The sequence below is a fragment of the Hypomesus transpacificus genome, chromosome 2 (assembly GCF_021917145.1).
Source record: "Hypomesus transpacificus isolate Combined female chromosome 2, fHypTra1, whole genome shotgun sequence".
NCBI classification, from domain to species: Eukaryota; Metazoa; Chordata; class Actinopteri; order Osmeriformes; family Osmeridae; genus Hypomesus; species Hypomesus transpacificus.
This window is the reverse complement of record NC_061061.1, coordinates 2062891-2085642: the sequence shown is the minus strand read 5'-3', so window position 1 is coordinate 2085642 and position 22752 is coordinate 2062891. Positions and strand designations below refer to the sequence as shown.

At 48.0% G+C, this 22752-nt stretch overlaps 1 protein-coding gene across 6 annotated transcripts; it reads left to right on the top strand.

Moving 5' to 3' along the window:
- Nucleotides 1-12596: 12596 nt before the first annotated feature.
- Nucleotides 12597-22560, top strand: tcea3 (transcription elongation factor A (SII), 3). Of its 6 annotated transcripts, XM_047041457.1 has the most exons (22): nt 12597-12753; nt 12988-13110; nt 14635-14697; nt 15059-15164; nt 15261-15342; nt 15664-16182; nt 16305-16427; nt 16720-16827; nt 17248-17346; nt 17598-17699; nt 17855-17920; nt 18079-18138; nt 18403-18468; nt 18561-18629; nt 18779-18841; nt 18971-19045; nt 19200-19360; nt 19740-19796; nt 20117-20271; nt 21451-21597; nt 21716-21787; nt 22134-22560. In XM_047041457.1, exons 3-22 carry the CDS (start codon nt 14677-14679, stop codon nt 22140-22142), a joined length of 2160 nt encoding a protein of 719 aa, XP_046897413.1. In that variant the 5' UTR covers nt 12597-12753; nt 12988-13110; nt 14635-14676; the 3' UTR covers nt 22143-22560. The 6 variants fall into 6 exon arrangements, with proteins under 6 accessions (XP_046897413.1, XP_046897386.1, XP_046897394.1 ...); XM_047041430.1 differs by lacking the exons at nt 12597-12753; nt 12988-13110 and adding an exon at nt 13303-13950 and having other exon boundaries at nt 19740-19801; nt 20122-20271; XM_047041438.1 differs by lacking the exons at nt 12597-12753; nt 12988-13110 and adding an exon at nt 13304-13950 and having other exon boundaries at nt 18974-19045.
- The last annotated feature ends 192 nt before the right edge of the window (nt 22561-22752 follow it).

Below are 22752 nucleotides of genomic sequence, written 5' to 3'. Positions count from 1 at the left end.
TCAACAGTGTTTTATTCAAGCAGCATGTTTTATTACCAGACATACAGTACCTCAATATGTAGAAAGGTTTCAAGACAATGTGCACTAACACCTAACGCACAAAAGAAATTCTGCACTAAACTAGCTCTCTAAATCTATTTCCACACCTGTTTTCTACAATCAGCTTCTTTTTTGATGGGGGGGAGGGGGAGGGGGGGACGACCAGGTAGTTTTCCCTTCCTGTCTTGATGGCTCAAGACAACCCAAAGACCAAGCCCATTTCCAGTAGCTGTCCCACGGAAACACTAGCGTGTCACTCTGAGTTTCCCTTGTGAAAGTGGGGCAGGGGATCCATTACCTTCTGAGGACATGAACCATAAGGAAGCCTTGCTAGAGCACAATGCCGTCTCTCTCCCCTCTGTGATACAGAAGCTTCTGGACAAAGACCGGCCTGTTCTCCCACCCATGTTGCCAATGGAAACCCGATCCTGTTTGCTTGAATGATACCATATCCATGCCATTTTGCTCGTGTCAACATCAAAATGTAGAAGAATCACAGCCGATGGCCAGGATGTGTGCTAAAAGCTGGAGGTGTTTCATACGGCGCTAAAACTACCATCCTTCAAAAGGCATCCCCATCAAGAAAATCAATGCAATTGATAATAATAACCTACTAGTCTAATCCAGTTTGGTACTTCTGCATGTCATATTCAAAAGATTACATTTTCGTGGAAAAAACACGTAGATATTCCCAGTAAAATGTGTATTTGTCCTCAACATATAAAGTAAAAGGCTTCAGAGCCCTGTTATCGTTTTTCCTTGTCTAATCTCATTGTCTCGCTGCAAATCCTTTGAGCGGTTAAGGACTAGCGCCTTGGTCCTGGTGCTAACTGAACCGCTTAAGCATGTCAAAATATGGGGCGCCGGTTCAGAAGTATCCTGGTCTTCCATTGGCCACCTTGGGTTGCCATCCTATAGTTAAAACTAGGAAAAGTACAGAGGTGTGTTTGTTTTTGTGTTTGTGTGTGTGTTTGCACACTTGTTTAACAACCCTTGTGGGGACCAAATGTAGTCACGTGAAGTGAAAGGTTTTCTACTTCCCCTGGTGGGGCCTTATTGCTGGGCCCCATAACTTCAAATGCTTTTTTCAGGGAGGTTTAGGGTTAGATTACATAGATTAGGTTAGATTAAAATTAGATTAAGGGTTAGGGTTAGGGGTTGAGGGTTAGTGATTAGAGCTAACACAATTTTAAATGGGAGTGAATGGTCTGGCCCCACAAGGTTAGGAAAAAAAATCTGCGTATGTGTGTGTGTGTTGGTGAATATTGGATACCAGGTTTTGCTTCTGTAGGTGAACACACACGTTTCACCCGCGTACCAGTGCTGTTATTGAGACAGGGATGGTGTGCAACAGGACGTTGTTTTTGGAACGAGAGGCGACCATAGATACAGTGTGTCACTTGTCCAGCCACACAACTTCTGTTTTGAAATTCTTTATTTTCGTCCCACTGGTTTGTCAGTCTTTATTTTAGGAAATGAAGAACAGCTGATGTAACCACCAGACCTGCACCAGGGGAAACGAACTGTTCCATATGGACTGCTTTATAAACATAATAACCTCTATATGAATGCACAAACATTCAGCTCATATTCGGTTGGAATGAAAGTACGTGACCAAACATTCAGACATTACTCTTAGTCAGTGACTTCACCCGTTAGCAGATAGTGCCTTTTAAATTTGCTGGGAACGAATCGCTACGAATAAAATAGATTGCCTTGGCAGAAAGGATTAGTGAGCAAACCAGGAAATGTTTTTTTTTTTAAGACCAATGATATACTCTCAAAGGCTTTCCACACTAACATCCTGGAGATCAGTCCCTGCCATTGGCTGTGCTTGTTTTGGCACACGCAACGTGAGGCTTTAAAGATCGATCCTTGTGTGGAAGACAAGGCCTCGGCCGGAGGAACAAGGGCCACATCTCGGTCTGACCTTTGTCGCATTTGAAACACATGTACTTGTTTTTCGTGAGGTGTAAGTTCTACTTCCTGAGGTAACAAGCGCACATATCTACGACTTTGTTTGCCAGGTCATGGGGCGTGTCAGGTGTTCTGAGGGACAGTTACATACGTGAAACATGAGGAGAGGCCCAGACTCTGAGGGACCCCTGGGGCCTCTCCTCGGCTCTCCAACGCTCTTTCTTTCTTTCTTCCTAACAGCTCCTCGTCAAGAATTTGCATGTCAAGAATAAGCATTTAAATGTCACAAATTTCATGAATATTCTTTGGCGGGGAGAACCATGAATAAGTTCATGAAGCCAAAATGAAGAAGGACACTGTGTGAGTGAATGTGTGTTTTTGCCTGCTTGTGTATGGGTGTATGCGTGCGTTTGTCTGCTAGTATGTGTGTGTGTGTTTGAATAAGTAGGCCTGTGTGTGTGTTCGGCAGCAGGAGTGTGTGTGTGGGCTGAAGCAATGAAAGGAGCAAGACCACACTAATGACAGAGACCCCCACACGCAGCCTCACCACCAAGCACGTCCACAAATTATGACATTCTTCAAGCAACAGTGTAGCATTTATCTGGTCTCGAGACCAGCCAAGAGCTCAAGACTTCTCCATCGACACCCTCCAGATTCGGAAAGAGTTTTTTTCATCCCAGCGCCGATCTCCACTCCAAAAAATCAAAGATTTCTCCAACAAAGCCGCACCCAGCAGTAACTCGAGCCAGCGTGTTCTCCCCAGACCACAGTAAGGACTTGTGTCGGTGTTTTTAATTAAACTTTGTTTGGGTGATCAGACGACTTGGACAGAGTGACATCATCCCGGAGGCGTGAAGGGAAACACATGTCTCTGCCGGACGCCATGGCGACAGGCCACAAGGCTGACCTGCCGTCCGCATGTGTCGGGGACGGGGGCATGCTTGAGCGTTGCCTGGCAACCTCAGCCCCAACAGTATCCATCCCCTGGGCCACGATGAAGCTCAGAGACGACCCCCGATCCAACCTCCGCCCCTTCCTCCCGTCGCTGCTGTCTGAGGCGATGCAGAGACACGCTTTTCCGTTTATGCCTCCTCGTTTCTTTGTCTTCGGACGAAACGGCCGCCCGACTCCTACTCTCACACAGCGAGAACGGAAGCGTCTAGGCAGCGCTGAGATGTGGCAGAGCTGTGAGAGCTTTATGGTCCGCACTAAGCTGTGAAGGCAGTGTGTGTGTGTGTGTGTATGTGTGTGTGGTGATGTCATGGTGGCTGATGGAGTGTGCTAGGAAATACCAGTGCAGGGTAGACAGTGTTCTCTGTATTGGGAGGCAGGGGAGGGGGGGGGCAGACAGGGGGGATACTGGGGAGGCTGGGGAGGGGGTCTCTACCAGAATAGCTCACATGGGAGAAATATAATCTGTTTTTTCACTTCAGAGAGAGTGTGGGGCTCCCAATGTGACCAAGGAGCCTGCCTGCTGCAAAATGATCAGCAGAGAGAGAGGGGGAGAGAGGGACAGAGAAATAGAGAGAGAGGGAGAGGGGGAGAGCGAGTGAGAGAGAGGAAGAGAGAACGAGGGGGAGAGAGAGGAAGAGAGACAGAGAGAGGAACAGAGTGAGAGAAGGAGAGAGTATAGGAGAGGAAAATGAAGAGAGAGAGGAAGAGGCGAGGGAGAGAGAAAAGGAGAGAGAAAAGGAGAGAGAGAGAGAGAGGGGGGGGGAGAGAGAGAGAGAGAGAGCCTCCCTCTACCCCAGCTCTCTCAGAGGGAGCACAGCATTCCTGGCATTGCAGCCCGCTGACAAACAATCCCAACTTTATCCAGAGCACAGAACCAGAGCACAGGGCCAGGGCACAGGGCCAGAGCACAGGGCCAGAGCACAGGGTCAGCTGAATGGACACAGTGTCTGGAGTCTGCCCAGTCAGAGCAACTGTCTGTCCCTCCCTCCTCACCCTCCTCACCTTTCCCTCCCTCCTCACCCTCCCCTCCCTCCTCCCCCTCCCCCTCCCCTTCCTCCTCCCCCTCCCCTCCTCACCCTCCTCACCCTCTCCTCCCTCCTCACCCTCCCCTCCCTCCTCCCCCTCCCCTCCCTCCCCTCCCTCCTCCCCCTCCTCCCCCTCCCCTCCCTCCTCCCCCTCCCCTCCCTCCTCACCTTTCCCTCCCTTCTCCCCCTCCTCACCCTCCTCCCCCTCCTCACCCTCCCCTCCCTCCTCACCCTCCTCAACCTCCCCTCCCTCCTCACCCTCCTCACCCTCCTCACCCAACTCACCCTTATCTCACCTGCTACTCACCCATCTGACCCCCATTTCATCCCCACTTCACCCCCATTTCATCCATCAAATCCTCATCCATCTCACTCCAATCCCACCCCCACCTGACACGCCTTAGCCTCACCCTATCTCATTCCCAGCTCCCCCACCTCACCCCCACCCTCACTCATCACCTCACCCATCCAATTCACACCTCACCCATATCACCTTCACCATCACCCCACCTCCTCACCCCGACCTCACTCCTATCTCACCCCCACTTCACCTCCCCGCGACCTCCCCCCCTTCACCCCCACATCATCTCACCCCCACCACCTCACCCCCACCAGACCCCTACCACACCTGGGGCTGCAGTTAGTTCATTGTTTCATCTTAACGTGCTGAATTTGTCTAAAGACCATCTACAGTACAAGGAGTCTCCCCAAAACTAAATGTTTGCATTAGCTAAGTTCCGGCAAACACACATCTGCATCTAATTGTGTCAGGAAGCTAATCTCTGTTTCTTCCAAGCAACAGCTGCTGAACTCACCAGACCGAGACAGCCTTCTGTCTCTGCCTTTTCAACCAGTAATACCCTTGGAATATAGTGATTTAGGATTTAACACTTTCAGATAAGTCTTGGCCTACAGTCTCTGTCCACAAATAACCATTCTGTCAGGCTGCATAAATGGATTTCAAAGCACATAATAATACAATCACATCCGCCTTGAACACCTATAAAACTGTTTAATGAGAACATAGCAACTCACCACCCTGCAATCTGAAACTCAGATCAAACGTTTGCCTGCCAGTTACAGACACACACATCTGCACACAAACATTCACAGCTCTAAAACAAGCACAAACACCCATTCACACAGTACGCACGCACGCACACACACACACACACACACACACACACACACACACACACACACACACACACACACACACACACACACACACACACACACACATATATAGTATGTACTGTATATATGCAGTACTGTCCAAACGTTTTGGGCTCAATTAAAAGTGTTTTGTGAGCTTTACTGCTTTAAAAGAGAAAACACAAAAAAGAAGTTTAGAATAATCATGTCAAAACTCTTTGGTACCTAAGACTTCTGCCCATGACTGTATGTATATTTATCTACACAGACACACACAGAAAGGGCTCTATAATAGCAGTAGTGTACGTTGTCCGTGACAGTGAAGGATTCGGTGAAGGATGGTTTCAGGTGCCAGGTCAAGGTTCATCAATCTCCCCTGGCCTCATCTACCGTTGTCATGTGAAACTTTCAACCACGGCCTTCCTTGAAGTCCCACTTCCTGCATTCCTGAAAGCAGACAGGAAATATCATCTTTGAAGGAGAGGTCGCTTTTGCTTTCAATCATGATGGGTCCAGGGGATGGTTGTGTGTCTCTTCCGTGTGGCTGCATTGGAGGAACTCCATTTCCCAGGAGCACCTGGCGGCTGGTGTTAATTGTTTTTGTATAATTATCAAACCAGCTGGTGGTTTGTCTTCTAGGAGGATGGCACAATCCATTTTCGCATTGGCATAGTCTTCCACAGGCCTGAAAGCTATCTCTCTCCCTTCCTCCACTCTCCTCCACTTCTCTCTACCTGTGGCAGTATTCCCTTCATTGGCTAGGCACAAAAAATGACAGAAACCATATTTATTGCTTGCAGTAATTTGACTGTGTCTTCTCACAGGAACCCACAGTTAAGACGTCAGCCTCAGGGTTCTGGAACACCTAAGAACTCGAGGCCAATCACACAACAACACTGCTTTCTCACCAAAAATTGGATCACCGCGATGGAAAGAAAGGTTTATCCCATACAAAGTATGTGTCCAGCCGTAAATCATCTATGTTTTAATGCGATGGGATTTTCCCAGTCACATGTTCTCTCCGGCTGCCCTCTTTGTACTGTGCACATCGGCATCAAGCACAGGAGTCTGCAACACAGACACAGACTCAAATGGGGTTCAAATGCAACATAGTGATGTCATTTCCAACTGTCTAATATTTCCTCTGGATTTGCCTGTGAGACTCCAGACTTTGTGTTGATGCTGGTTATCCTTCTGTGAGACTCCAGACTTTGTGTTGATGCTGGTTATCCTTCTGTGAGACTCCAGACTTTGTGTTGATGCTGGTTATCCTTCTGTGAGACTCCAGACTTTGTGTTGATGCTGGTTATCCTTCTGTGAGACTCCAGACTTTGTGTTGATGCTGGTTATCCTTCTGTGTGAGTTGGCCCCTGGACGTTCCACTGTCTCATCAGACGGATGACTAAGACCCGACCAGTCCAGACTGGACTAAAACAGAGCAGAACAGAACAAAACACACCACACCATGAACAGACCAGACCAGTCCAGACTGGACTAAAACAGAACAAAACACACCACACCATGAACAGACCAGACCAGACTGGACTGAACAAGATCTGACCAGACCAGACTAAACAAGAATGGACTAGACCAGACCGGAACACCCTAGACCAGACTGGAATAGACCAGACCAGACCAGACCAGACCAGACCAGAACACACTAGACCAGACTGGAATAGACCAGACTGGAATACACCAGAACAGAACAGACCAGACTGGAATACACCAGAACAGAATAGACCAGACTGGAATACACTAGAACAGAATAGACCAGACTGGAATACACCAGATCTGACTTAATCATACCATACCATACCATACCATACCATATTATACCAGAGAAGACCAAACCCAACCATACCAGACCTTGTGGAAGAACCAGTTTCATCCAGTCACGTCAGCAAGCATTACTTTTACAAGCCTCCACTCATCCAGACTTTGTTAGGATCTTAACAGCAAGCTGTGTGCATATCCAGATGGATCAGAGCAGGACTGAGAGACTACCCCTGAGTTAGGCAAGACCGGGGCCGTCTGAAACGCCTTCCCTGCGGCTCCATTTCACCTTCCTGTGGGGGTTTGTGCTAACGTGAAACATACACCATAACATAACAAATCAACTGTTTTCCTCTCAAGTGGTGGAAAAGCTCCTGAAATATACCGAGCTCTTTATCACAGCTGTCAAACATCCTCGGTTGCTTTGGTGTTTGCGGTTAGAAAGTCCACCTAACAGTGGAGAATCCAAATGTAGAGATAAAAGGTGAATGTTTGGGGATGGTACAAGGCTGTAACTCTTATTTACATGCCATAGAAACAGGCAGCTCGCTGTATAATGTACATTTTATTCATTTACCAAACGCTTTTATTGAAAGCGACGCACAAATCGTACATGTGGAAAGCGCAGCCAAAATTCAAGGATCAGAAGTGCATGCTTCTGTTCTGATTGTGTTTTTCGATGGCCGACGTTGAGGAGCGGCCTGTATTCCCAAGCCGCATAATCCACAAGACTCATTGCTGTGATGTAACACCGCAACCTGATTTCCTGAGCCTACTGAGACAAACACACTCAACCAGGAGTTAGATAACTTTGGATTTCCTTGATCTAGCATTTCCTTAATCTTCATAATCTCGTTGTTTTCCTCCACCAAGGTCAACCACAGTGCCACTTCACGGTCATCTTCAGGTCGGGGTCACTCCTGTGTCGTCACCCAGGCATTGCACAATGGATTTGAGCATGTGTGTGTGTGTGTGTGTGTGTGTGTGTATGAGAGACTCGAATCCTCCTACACCCCCACATTCATACACACACAAACTATACCACACTCATGCATAACCTCCAGTGATGTGGTTACCTGGGACCCCTCAGTCATGACATCACTGCAGCATTAACGAGGAAGCTTGGGTTGATCTGTGGGCCAGCTACGGTTTTCTTTTTTCCGTCCTAGCGATTGTCCAGGATTCCCCTGTTTCCTCTGGGCCGCTGCACTCTCATGTGGGACCAATCAATCCTCCATGAGTCTGAACACTCAGCTGAAAGATGTTTGGATAATTCCATGCACCCCTTTCTGCTCCTCCTCTCCTCCTCTTCTCTCCTCTCTCCTCATTTCCTCTCCTCTTCCAACCCATCCCATCTACTCCTCTCCTACTCAGTGTTTAATGTCATTATCAGATCACAGAACAGGCGCAACGTTAAAACGCAAGTTGTAAACTTCAAGTTTGATTGTGGCACACCAATGATCTTCTGGTGGTTGGTGCGTTGGGCTGAGTGTCAGACATGTGCTCATCCATCCACCGAGGAGGGCATTCTTCAGCGATGAGGCGCGGCGCAAGGCTGTTTATCAGGACACAAACAGAGGGAGCTGCAGATGACGTGGACTAATATGATTACATCTTAGGCCCACAACGGTCTGGACACTGTTACGAGAAGCTGACGCGCGCACGTGTGCACCCGCACACACACACACACACACACACGCGCACGCAAGCACACTCACACACTAAAGTTGCTGGTTCAAGTCCCATTCTGGCTTACCCAGTGCAAATGTCCCAGCTGTTTCTATTAAATCCAATAGATTTATTGATTACCTAGTACTTACTAAGAACTCGCTCATCTGATTTACAGCCATTCAGGGCTTTTGGATATCTCTCTGTGTGGCAGGCTGAGGTGAATATTTATTCTCCAGTTGCTCTAAGGTCTGGTTTAGATTTGGCGGTGTGTCACACAAGTCTTTGAACTGCAGGAATTCGATTGGCAGTGAATTTTCTTGCCTTACACCACTCCCCGTTAGGATCTAAGCTGAGAAAATCACGTTGATTTCTCTCTCACTCAGCCCAAACACGGGTCCAAATCGAGATAAACCTTCATTATCAACTGTAACAGTTTAGGATTAGAATGAAAATGTGCAAGGTCACTTTTTTGAGGTTTCACTAAGTGGCTCGCGCTGTAATTAGTCCAAATTCTTGCCCCCACTCCACCAAACCTTAAACTCTTAACTCTGCAACAGCACTCTTCAAACCGGGCCAGAGAGAAAGCACACCTGAGGCTTCAGATCACTGTTGGAAGAGGAAACGCCAATTACAGGCCCTGAACCCTCTTGGCTTCTGGCGGATTAGCACCGTGGAGCACGGAAGTAAAGGCAAGGAGGTATTTACACACTGACACAAGTTGGATCATTAGCAAGGCTTTAGTCCTCAAGCGTATAGGGTTGGTTCTGTCGACGAGCACGGTGTCAGATTTACTTGTGTAATGTGATGTTTGTACACAGCTTAATAGGTCAGTTGTCAAGCCAGTTAAATATACAATAACTGACTATTCTTGGGTTTTTCCAGTTAATCTCTGTGTACACTGTTTCTCTTACAGAAAATGTACGGTATATCTGTAATGGATAGTTGCTCATGTAGACAGTGAAAAGGATGATGGGAAACCTCAACCCATCGTTATATTACTACCCCTCAGCAGCGTTGACACGAAAAACGCCATCTTAATAAACAAACACCACGCATTGCGTACAACAGATGATGAATGTGCCAACAAAATAACAGGGGTTACTTATCATCTTCCACGTTCACCCCCTCGAGGGGTCTGGAGAAAAACGCAAACTCTTCTCAGAAGCTGCTTCTTGATCGTCGACGTGACACTGATTCTAGGTTTCACTCGCAGGCATCTCCCTCTGCCTCTCTGAAAGGCAAGAGGCCTCCAATCTCCGTGGTCTGTCAGCAGAAAGCAGGCGCATGAGCAGGGATGAGGGCGCAGGGACGATGGAGATCACGGATGATGGAGCGGGGATGATGGGAGCCAGGAGATCCAATAGCAGGCTTGCGTAGAACCACAGGATCTTTTTGCAGACATGCTATGGAAATGACTCCTTGCCGAGCGTGTCAGTGTGTAATTAAAGGTTGCTCAAGGGTTGTAATACAACTGTACACATGCTCCTTTCCAGCCTCCCTGCCTTCTGCTGTATATGAGCCATTGAGCTTTAAGTCTTGGGAACTGACTGGCATTTTCTTCTTCCCAAGTGAAGTGAATTTGGGTAATCTGGGACATTTTTTGCATGCATTTTCTCATCGGAGCTTCCTGATTAACTTGTGCCCTGCCCCTTTCTGTGACACCACACCAATCACGTTTTGTGATTTCAGTCACATGACATCCATGCTAAACTTGGAGTCAAAGTTCTGTGGACTAGTCATCGATTCCCCAAAATCACCCAACTAAGTCTATCTCCAAGTTCAGGGATTTACATAACCTACAGAACTGCATGCAGATAGCTTAACAACTGTATGTAGATAGCCTCAAAACATGATGCAGTTCCTGTCTAAATCCCCTTCAGGCTTGTGTGAAGCCTGGTTGTTGAGGCCTACCTCGTCGTAGTAGATATCAGGAGATTTGGAAAGAGAGACTGAGAAAGTGTTGCCGGACCTGCGTGTGGGCGCCTGGGTGTGTACAGTCAATGTGCGTGAGTGTGTGTGTGTGTAAGAGTGATTTAATTGGTGGGATGCACCGACTGGAAACAGGTGAGGTTGGTTCCTCCCAGGTCATGAGTGTGTGGGTGGTCCGATCCTGCTCACCAGAACCAAAGCCTTTTCAGGACCAAACGACTGAGTCTTTTTTAGGAGACGCGGCCAGCGCCACCACCCGCGCAAGTTCAGATGACCTCATAACCATCGGGGATGGTCCGTGGGTGCTCACGGGCGCACGCCCTTTAAAAAAACGTATCTACACTAGTATCTATGTGGGTGCTCAGATCTACACTAGTATCTACAGTATGTGGGTGCTCAGATCTACACTAGTATCCTCGTGGGTGCTCAGATCCACACTAGTATCTACAGTATGTGGGTGCTCAGATCTATACTAGTATCTACAGTATGTGGGTGCTCAGATCCACACTAGTATCTACAGTATGTGGGTGCTCAGATCTATACTAGTATCTACAGTATGTGGGTGCTCAGATCCACACTAGTATCTACAGTATGTGGGTGCTCAGATCTATACTAGTATCTACAGTATGTGGGTGCTCAGATCTACACTAGTATCTATGTGGGTGCTCAGTATTTTCCGTGGGTGCTGGAGTTCCGGAGCAGCCACGGTATCGGCGCCTCTGCCCCAAACGAGGACGTGAACGTTCAAACCTGCCACTCGAAAGGGTCCTATTTCAGCTTCTCTTCCTCTCCCTCAGCAGTGACAGACAAAGACTTCAGAAAGAAAAAAAAGAAGACGTTTGGAGTGAAATCATTCATTTTCTGGGCTGTCGTCATCCGAGCATTGCCCTAATTGCCGGGGCCTGGCGTCTGTTCTCCCAGACTGGCAGAGACACCAGTGCCAGGGAGAGGTGCATGTGGTGAAAAAGGGGGAGGTTGAGTGGATGATAGCTGGTGGAAGTATTCTGGTAGACTGACCGTATCGGCTTACCTCTTCAATTGCAGCAGAACACAGCAGAGAGGGCACCACTTAATGTCAATGAGTGGGAGAGCTTTCTTCTGCCTCCAGAGAGGCACGGCTCCAGAGGCCAGGCCCGTCGAGGCAGACTCCACTTTCTACCCGCTGTCACGAGCTGAGACAGGATGAGGCTTCATGTGGTTTCGGGCCAGAGAGGCTAATGACAGAGCTGCAAACCCAACACCAAGGATCTGGTGTAATTCAGCACTTCAAAACGTATGGGAATTCTGGAATTCACATCCGGTGTAGTGTAACCATGGGAACAGGAGATCCTGGAGAGGGTATTTGGGGTGAAGGCAGAGTTCTTAGGAGTTAGGGCCAGGGCGAAGGCAGAGTTCTCTGGAGTTAGGGCCAGGGTGAAGGCAGAGTTCTCTGGAGTTAGGGCCAGGGCGAAGGCAGAGTTCTCGGGAGTTAGGGCCAGGGTGAAAGCAGAGTTCTTGGGAGTTAAGGCCAGGGTGAAGGCAGAGTTCTCTGGAGTTAGGGCCAGGGTGAAAGCAGAGTTCTCGGGAGTTAAGGCCAGGGTGAAGGCAGAGTTCTCGGGAGCTAAGGCCAGGGTTAAGGCAGAGTTCTCGGGAGTTAAGGCCAGGGTGAAGGCAGAGTTCTCTGGAGTTAGGGCCAGGGTGAAGGCAGAGTTCTCTGGAGTTAGGGCCAGGGTGAAGGCAGAGTTCTCTGGAGTTAGGGCCAGGGTGAAGGCAGAGTTCTCTGGAGTTAGGGCCAGGGCGAAGGCAGAGTTCTCTGGAGTTTGGGCCAGGGTGAAGGTCAACAGAAGGGTCTACCCCCCCCCCCCCCCTCCCAACTCCAGTTACGGAACAGCGCCCAGGGGACAGACAGGAGCTGTTTCTAGTGTAAGACGTTACATGGCGGCTGATCTTTATCCCTGGCTCCTCTTCCTGCTGTTTTTCCTTCTTACCTCTCGGTGAACTGGCCCACTTCTCAGGCCCTCGGCCAATCACTGCACAACAGACTCCCATTAAGGCCAGACATTGGCTGAGAACTGGCTCCTTCGGCCTGTTGGGTAACTCCTGGGTGAGGAACTAATACCGCTCTGGGAAACACAACTCATTAGTGTTGTTTAACACACGGACACTTACTATTTTCAAATCAATTTTCTATCAACAAACAAGATTGTCTTAAATTGATTCTGAACTTTTTTTTCCACCTAAATGACAGACGGTATAGGCTTTATGTATTTGTACTGAACTGTAGTTAAGAAGATTTTCGATTTCCAGAAAGGTGCGTGGGGAAATGTATTAACACTTCAATGCTACTGTAGTGTGTGAAGCAATGAGGCTGTCATCTTTTCAAACATGCAGAAAACGTCTGAATTGTACTCTGATAATACAGTGTAGGATGAACCACATCCAAACCCTTCTCGCGCCTTCAACTCCCCACTCGTTTACGCTTTTCTTCACACAGTCTTAAATAGTTTGTATCGGTAATGTGTTTCTGTCACCCTCTACTCTGCAGCAATAGCGCCGCCACGTGGTTGTAGACTGGCGGGGACTACGTTTGGATAAACAACCAGAAAACGGCGCCATCGAGGCAATCCTGTTGACGACAAATTGACCACCAACAGCGAGTACAAAAAGTGTAAGCAACAGAAAGAATACAACAAAAGTACAAATCAATTACGCCTTTGTTGCTAATTACAGTGTGTCCCCATTTAACCAATAGACCTACTATTAGCATGCAACTGTACGGTAGCCTTCCCATTCAACACTTGTCAGCTGTTGTGCCATAAATTCCCGAGCTTTCAACTGGTTTAGGGCGCAGCTGCGGGAACAAAATAACTTCTGGAACAGCTTCTTTAAAGCTAATATTGTAGAGGACACTTCGCTTGAACTCTACTCCCCTCGGTGCTGTCACTTTCGATTTGGAGAAATTAAATATTGACTTCTAACTTAGTTTTGCCAAAGGTTACGAATTCACGTAGGGCAAAGGCTCGTCTCCTATTGTAAGTGTGTGTATAGGGGGCGGGTGGAGGTTATCTGAACGTGTTTAAACATGCGTGCGTAAATGGAGAAGTAGCCTAACTACCGCAATAACTAAATGTAGAATGGGGACCGCTATCAATATTCTAAGAGTTCTGTTTGTACGAGAATATGTTTATTTAAATACGATATTGGTCCCAGCCCCATAGCAACTTCTAAAATTAGGAGTTGTCATGTGTCATGTTGACCAGATGGTCAGACGATCCAACAGTCCTTCTGCCGAGGACACGCCCCTTATACGAGTGGACACTGGACAGTACCGTAGCGTAAAATCTGATGTATGAAGGATTAAAACTTCGCACGTTTTATTTGTTTGAATGATATACAACGTTCAAAGTGATTTACATCTGCACGTTTGATTCATGCCGTTATGATGCGAGAGGAGGATCTAATTCGAATTGCTAAAAAACTGGACAAGATGGTGTCTAGAAACAACACGGTGAGAATGTATTTTGACACCTTTCTGTCTGTAGTTTTTCTGTCACCGCGTGCTGCAGGCCTATGGGGGCTGTCTATATGAAACTGGAGTAGGCAATGCACGCTTATTCAGTATATATATTTTTTAATCCTTTACAAATTCTTTGTAAGCTTAAATCGTAAAGTTAATCTTTAGAAAGAGTTGCACACAGTTCCGACATCAGTAGAGCGTGCAACAAATCCGTAACAGGTGTTTGGCAAGGGATTGGTCAGATCTTGCTTACAGCGCAAACTTGCTTTCAAGGAGTTGGCGACGATGTGACATTACAGTAGTTTATGTAGCGTTTAAGCCACTTCATGCATTCACTCTCACTGTATTTCTGCGAGTTCGAGAGAATGTTATGGATAGTGGACAGCGCAAGGTCGAAACAGTGGTGTCGAGCGGGACTGTTTATTGTTAATTGGCCATGCGCAGTTATAGTCATGAACAGTTTTGGCGGATTTATACAAATTACAGTCGTGCGCCGAAAATGTAATAGCCCTACAAGCTTTAAGTCAAGCCCCATCCCATTAATGTTGGCCTGTCCACATTGACACTGTTAACTTACTGTCCCAAAACGATCACCTTTTACGTGTGTATAGACAACTGAAGTGACCTATATTAACACCATCCCAGCTGTTTCTGACTGTTGTCTTTTATGAACAGGATGGCGCTTTGGATCTGCTGAAAGAGCTAAGGAGTTTTAACATGACGCTTAAACTCCTGCAGGTAATGTAGACCTACTCAACCACGGAAAGAAAGAGATATTACACACACACAAAAATACAAAAAATAAAAGTGATAACTCTAACATTACTTATGTTAGAGTTGTTTATTTGAATAACATCCTGTTGTTTGTGAGTAAAGCTTGCAGGTCGTGTACCTTGTAGCACATCTACTGAACTAGTGTCCACATTCTCAATGTCCATCAGCCAAAACAAACACAATTCAGATTAAATTGAAACACACAGTGAGCCGTCAGCTTTCAGTTCAACACCCGCCGAAGCGTGAATGAACAAGTTGAGTTATTTCAGATAACTTTCAATCACAAACCCGTTCCTTCTATCCCTCTAACCGAATTAACTCTTAGGAAACCAGGATCGGAATGTCTGTGAACAGCATCAGGAAGCACTGCACCGATGAGGAAGTGGTAACCCTGGCTAAGCTACTCATCAAAGACTGGAAGAGACTTCTGGGTAAGTCCACGAGTGGTAAGGATCACTTCAGTATTTCTGCTTCAGGCGGTACAGTGTGTGGTGTGGATCACGGAGCCCGTTCTGAATGTCTTGCAGATACCCAGAGCCCCACTGAGATGAAGAATGGGGTTGAACACCCCGGGTCTCCGGTCCATTCCCCTTTTGATAGAGACACCAGGTGGGTTGTTTTCTAGAAAGGGAAACACACGTACTGAGATAACAAACAAACACACACACCCACATCCACTTACACACTGAGATAACAAACACACACACCCACATCCACTTACACACTGAGATAGCAAACACACACACCCACATCCACTTACACACTGAGATAGCAAACACACACATACACGCAAAACAGGTTCATAGAAGGAAATGACACAAAGTGAAAAGGTTTGAGTCACGCATTCTACACGCTTGTCTGCCTAAAGACAAGACAAGTGAGAGAGGAACAGCAGAGTTTGTTGTGGCCAGCCCTGCTCTTCTCTGTCAGTCACAGGAGACCAGAAATCGAACCGAGGTCAGACTCAGAGCCTGATATAAAAGACCCTGACAAACCTGAAAGAGACAAGCTCGAACACGACCAGAAGAAGGACAAGCAGGCCGGGGGAGAGTGGAAGAGAGCGAGGCCTCCAACTGGGCACCAGAACCACAGGCCGCTAGAAACACCCAGAACCGGTAAACATCCACAAGAGCCCAGGAAAGAGAGTCACGCAGAAGAGAACAAGAAGCACAGGGACCTCGACGACACGGGGAAGGAGAGACGAACGGAGGCGCCGAGGAAAGAGAGACACATTCAAGACCATCGCAACAACCGACACGAGCAGGAAACCAAGACAGCCCGACCGTCAGAGGAACACAAGAAGGACAGGTGTCAGGAAGAAGCCAGAAAAGACCGAGGTTCCGAGGACGAGCGGAGAGAGAGACACGCGGAGCCGTGCAGGAACGAGAGACGCTCGCACGAGACACCCAAAGAGAGACCCGCCGACAACCACAAATGGGTGTTTGAGAGGTGAGAGGTGACACACGAGGCCTAGGTCACAAGTGTTGAACCTGGTTACAGTAGAGACCAGAGTGCCAGACCTTCAATGGATATCTTTTCCATTTATATCTTTTCTCCCCCCCCCCTTGCAGGAGAAGTGTGTTGGATGGGAACATTCTGTACCCCTCCCGCTACCCCTCTCCTCCCCGGATCCCCCGTCCCCCTCGCCCTCCTCCTCCGGTCAAACGTCTGTCAGTGGAGGTGACCAAAGAGAGGTCAGGGCGGATTGGCGCCGTGCCGTCCCCTGCATGCGACTCCTAACCCCGCGTAGACTTCCTTTCAATGCCACGGTTGTAACTTCATATGCCGGAACTGGTTCGGACTGCGTCATAACCTGAATATTTCAATGACTCGCCGTCACGGGAAGGCGGCGTGACAGAGCCGCCAGTGGTCCGATGGTGCATGGTGCATGGGGTGATCCGGTCGGGCGTGTGTTGCATTCGCCAGTGGCTTAGGTCTGCCTGTGTGGTGTTGTGGTGTTCACCGTCTGAAGTCCTGTCTGCTTAGGACGGACTCCACGGACTCTCTGCCCTCCTCCCGTCCTCCTCGTGCGCACCCCCCCAAGTCCACCTCTCCTCCGCCCGGACGGCCTTCTCTGGAGGTGAAGAAGGAGAGGTCAGAAGCAGTGCTTTGTGTGAAAAGATGGATGAACGTTTGTGGATGGTGGTTGTGAGGTTGCGTTTGTCTACTCAGAGACCGTAAAGGCGCCAGGCGCATAACGGATCGGATTAGTGTGTCTGTTTGATGTTCCGGCAGTCATGTGGAACACAGGAAGCAAACATCTCAAACATAGCATGTCTGCATGACCAGCTGTTTTGGTGGGAACCCTCCCAACCACACAACAAACAACCTGCACCAGTCTGCATCCAAGGAGGGCCCAAACGAACGAATCACTCTAGGTTGCTTATGATGTCATTAAAATGCACCGACACTTCCTGTCAGACTTCAGGCCGTTTGTGCTGTAGAAGCTGACAAGCTTTTTTTTGTGTGTGTGTGTTCGTTCAAACTGAGTCAAACTTTGGATGTTCCATTCAGGAAGAAAGCTCCGGACCCCAACGCCCCGCTTTCCCCTGTTCCTCTTCACCTTCATCCTCCACCTAAGCCCTCCTGTGTGCTGGAGGTCAAAAAGGAGAGGTCAGACTCTGCTTGTCTTCTGATCCTCATTAACCACCGAGGCAGTCTGCTTTGAAATGTCATTCCGTTTCTATAAGGAATCCGTGTTTCTGGGTAGTTACTGTGTACAGGACAGTAGAGCTCAAGAACTCTATGAGGGAGCAGTTTTTGTGTTATTAAGTTTCTGTGTATAGAAGTGCAGAGCACTCGAAGCTTGTGTGTTTTCTGCCGTGGAGCGATTGTGACACCTGCGATTCCAATCTTCCGTTTAGAAAAGGGCCCCCGGACCCCAATGCTCCTCTCGCTCCTCTTCCTCTTCATCTCCACCCCCCGCCCCCCACCAAGCGCCCGTCGGTGGACGTAAAGAAGGAGAGGTCAGGGAAAGATGTGACATCGTAGGGTGCTCTGTACTTGAGTCACAGGAAATGCTTGTTCTGGGATACATCGCAATTCCAAAGTGTGGTTAGATCTAGTTTGTTTTCCTTTGACGTTTTTAAACGTCCGTTCTCTCGTTTGTTTTACCTCCCAGAAAGGAGACGTCCGAATCCAGACCTGTTCCTCAGAAGAGGCCGTGTGACCCTATAAAACACGACAGGTGTGGGGCCAGCGAACGATGACGTAACCTTTGTACTGGCTAGGGGACTCGCTGTCACGCCGTTAGGACCTGGCCTACCCACCGTATCATCTAGTAAATATTCTGACGATGACCAGAGGTGCAGCCGGAAGGAGTTTTCAACATCTTTTCCTTTGCAGGAAAAACTCATCGGAGAGCAAAGCACCCAAGTTATCGTCTGTGGAAGCTAAGAAAGAAAGGTTGGCGAGTGAGAGAAGCATGCTGACTCACAGATACTGTGCATGCGTGTTCTACGCCTGTGCTCAGTAATGATGTCAGTATTGTTTATTGGAGCCAATGGGGGGGGGGTCAAACATACTTTATACTAAACAGCTTCTCATAGGGCAGCCTGTGTCTGTGCTCACCCTATCACAGGCCTCCTTTCGGTGGCGGCCTGTGCACGAATCGCCCAATGCCTGTTCTGTGGTGAAACAAGTGGCAAACTGATATTTCCCGCCTTTCAGAAACGACTCATCTGAATCTAAACCACAAGCTCCTAAGCGCTCTATTGTGGACGGCAGGAAAGACAGGTTCGCAGAAGCAGAGACAGACTGCATTGTGGTCTCTAGTTTTTGTTTATGAATCTCAGTGACTCGGCTAACGTTCACATCCGTGTTTGTAGGAAGGACTCGACGGACTCCAAGCCTGGACATCCAGTCAAAAGACATTCATCGGACTCCAAACCAGACAGGTACAGCTTTGATCCCGCCTTGGGATACCTTTTGTTGCCGGCACGACTCCCCAAAACACTTCCTGTTTCATCTCAATGTTCAGTGTGTCACGGGCGATCCGGCGACATCCATCTCAACCCAAATCTCTGGTGACATTTTGGTATTTCAGGAGGGAGTCCACTGACTCCAAGAAAGCTGTATCCCCTCCGGCTAAGAAGCTCACTGGTGACAGGTAGGCCTGGGAGAAAGCCATCTTCCCCTTCTCCCTCATTGATCTGTACTATTGATCCCACCCAGACTGTTCAGCGTGCGCTGCCTGACGCGGTCCATTAGGGCTAACAGTATTTAATCACTCTTCCAGAAGGGAGTCGCATGGGTGCAAGTCCTCCCCCTCCGCCACTCTGCAGAGGAAGGCCTCCACCGACAGTATTGAACGGTAAATCCACAACATAACCAAAAATGCTTTTTTTTTGCATTGGGGTGTCGTGAACCACACAAACAAAACACAGCCAGACACCCCGTCGTTTACTAAGAAATGAAATGCCAATTCTGTTATTTTGTGTCTCCCGTTGCCCGTGTCTGCTGCCCAGGAGAGTAAAACCAGACACCCCCAAGTCCCCCACCACCCCGACCAGCCCCATGTCTCCCTCCTTCAGCTCGGCAGGGGGTCCGCTGTCCCCTCGCCTGGCCACAGGGGACTCCGTCAGGGACAAGTGCATCGAGATGCTGGCAGCTGCGCTGCGTACAGACGGTGGGCAGACAGACACCAGGAGACAGCTCTGTAGAGACAGGAGACAGCTCTGTAGAGACAGGAGACATCTTTGTACAGACGGGGAAACAGTAGACAGCTCTGTAGAGACAGGAGACAGCTCTGTAGAGACAGGGAAACAGTAGACAGCTCTGTAGAGACAGGAGACAGCTCTGTAGAGACAGGAGACATCTTTGTAGAGACAGGGAAACAGTAGACAGCTCTGTAGAGACAGGAGACAGCTCTGTAGAGACAGGAGACAGCTCTGTAGAAACAGTAGTGAGTAGCTAACTCTGTAGAGACAGTTCTGTAGAAACAGTTGATAGCTCTGTGGAGACAGGAGAGTTTTTAAGTGTCATTATTCTTACCTTTGTCTCCTTAGATAACTACAAAGAATTTGGGACAAACTGTGATGCCATGGCTGCAGAGATGGAAGACCATATCCTTTGAAACACTCTGCCCTTTCCGCGTATTAAACGGCCTTCAGTTTGAACTTCTTCTTAAACATTTACATTAGATTAAATGTACAAATAGTATTAGTGTATTTAAGCACAGCAGATAATCAAGAACCTCGAATGCCCTGTATTTCAGTAGCTTGTGCCAAGGCCCTTTCTGCAGTTTTACCAGACAACAGTGCAACAACAACAACATCACATATCTACTCTGTGGACTGCAACGCCAGCAGATGGGCCCCTGTGTATGAGCGATGGTTCCTGTCGTCAGACGTCTCTCTGAGCTTCCTTGACTCCCTGCGCTCACATATCTACCAGGAGAACCGAGCCACAGACATGAAGTACAAGAACAGGGTCCGCAGCCGCATCAGCAACCTGAAGGACCCCAAGAACCCGGGTCTGCGGAGGAACGTTCTGGCAGGAGGCATCGAGCTGAGCCGCTTCGCCGTCATGACTGCCGAGGTAGAGCATCCTGGCACTCACACACTCACAATGCCTAAAAGTATTCACCCCCCTTGGATATTTCACCCTTTTTTGGGCATTTATACATTAAATCATAGTCCATATAATTTGGCTTTTTTGACAAAAATTTGCTAAACAAAAGCTTCTTTCATGTCAAATTAAGCAATAAGCCCCGCGAGTTCGTGGTTTACACTGATTTTAGAACAGGTAAGGGGCGTTGTTAGGCACGACGCAAAAGCCAAATTATATGGACTATGATTTAATGTATAAAAGCAACAAAAGGGGAAAACATCCAAGGGAAGTATAAATACTTTTTATATGCATTGTACACACTCACTTACACACTCACTTACACACTCACACAGCTGTCATGACTGCCGAGGTAAAGCATCCTGGCTGGTAGCCTGACACACACACACACACACACACACCACACACACACACCACACACTACACACACACCACACACTACACACACACAAACACACTACACACACACACACACACACACACCTCACACACTATACACACACACACACACACACTATACACACACACCACACACACACACCACACACTCTACACACACACCACACACTCTACACACACACCACACACACACACACACACTATACACACACACACACACACCACACACTCTACACACACACCACACATTCACCTACACACACACTCACTTACACACTCCTACTCATGGTACACCATGACCACACACCGTGGTCACACACTTACATACACTCTTTGCCCCCTTCTTCTATTTCTCTCCTTCTCTTTCCTTTCTCTCTTCTCATTCTGTCCTCTCTTTCATTTTCTCCCCTCTTCTCCTATCCGTCTCTTCTATTGTCTTATCCTCCCCTCTCCTCCTCCTCCTCCTCCTCCTCCTCCCCTCTCCTCCTCCTCTCTTCCTCCTCCTCTCCTCCTGCTCCTCTCCTCCTCCTCCCCTCTTCCCCTCTCCTCCTCCTCCCCTCCCCTCTCCTGCTTCCCTCCTCCCCTATTCCCCTTTCCTCCTGCTCTCCTCCCCTCTCCCCTCTCCTCCTCCCCTCCTCCCCTTTCCTCGTCTTCCCCTCTCCTCCTCCTCCTCCCCTCTCCTCCTCCCCTCCTCCTCCTCCTCTCCTCTCCTCTCCTCCTCCCCTCTCCTCTTTCCCCCTCTGCGTGCAGGAGATGGCCAGTGATGAGTTGAAGCAGCTGAGGAATGTGCTGACCCAGGAGGCCATCAGAGAGCACCAGATGGCCAAGACAGGCGGCACCTCCACCGACCTGCTGCAGTGCGGAAAGTGCCGGAAGAAGAACTGCACCTACAACCAGGTGGGTCCACCTGTCTGGCTGCTCTGCCTGCTCACAGGCAGGTCAACACACTGAAACCCTAAAACTGTGTGCGTGTGTGTGCGTGCGTGCGTGTGTGTGTGCGTGTGTGTGTGTGCAGGTCCAGACCCGCAGTGCTGATGAGCCTATGACCACCTTTGTGCTGTGTAATGAGTGTGGAAATCGCTGGAAGGTATGTTCTCCCTCTGGACAACGGGGTTTGAGAGTTATATTGAGACAGTATTTTTTATTATAACGTGTTTATATTGTTTCATCTTGACATTATTGTATTGTGACACATTTACATTGTTACTATTCATTGTTACAATGTATTGTTAAATGTTTGCATTATACAGTGGCGGTTATAATGTAACAATATTATACCCTTACATGTTACATTGTTCATTTATTATCAGAATTGTTGTATGCTGACAGTAACATGGACCTAATTAAGTTAGCCACTGATACAGTGTTAGTAATCAAAGTGTACTGATGATGTTATATTTTAGTGAGCCTTAATGTCTTCACCTGTCCCCCAGTTCTGCTGATGTATGCTGCTGGAGCCAGGAGTCTGGGAGGTCAAAGGTCACGTTATCTGCCCTGAGAGAATTCTGTCTTGGACCTTGCCCATCACACAGAACAATAACATTGCTTTTACTAAAGGGAAAAGGGGAAATAATGGATGATGAATCAATGTGTTTAGTGATTTTACAACAACAAAAACACACATAGTGTTTTTGAGATACTTGCAATTTATACTTGACTTTTTAAGATTGGTATGCATGAGATTTAGACTGGGATTTAATTCATGTTAACATTGTCATGGGCTGGGTGGGGCGGGTGGAGGGGTCTGTGCAGGTGGGTGATTGAGTCATTGATCCTGTTGAATCACAAGCTACACTAGGGTGCTTATGTGGTTAAATGCTGATATCAATGTCACTAATAAAATGCAGATTTTATTTCAAAGCTCTTATCTTTTGTTTGTACATAAATCTAAATGTATAAATCATGGATCATTTATACATATATACTTATAAATATGTTATACTAAAGAATACAAATTCACAGGTATACAATTCATCAGCCCACTAGACTAACTTTTGTCCAGAAAGTTGTCAAACTCCTTAAAAGCTTTCCCTAGCATTTTATGAACCGTCA

Bases quoted from the DNA above. Each gene is read 5' to 3' on its own strand.
- tcea3 (XM_047041430.1), top strand. From the start codon at position 13,882: ATGATGCGAGAGGAGGATCTAATTCGAATTGCTAAAAAACTGGACAAG. The intron at 17,700-17,854 runs GTCAGGGAAAGA...TTTACCTCCCAG, and splicing joins GTGGACGTAAAGAAGGAGAG to AAAGGAGACGTCCGAATCCA. The intron at 18,842-18,970 runs GTAGGCCTGGGA...TCACTCTTCCAG, and splicing joins AAGAAGCTCACTGGTGACAG to AAGGGAGTCGCATGGGTGCA.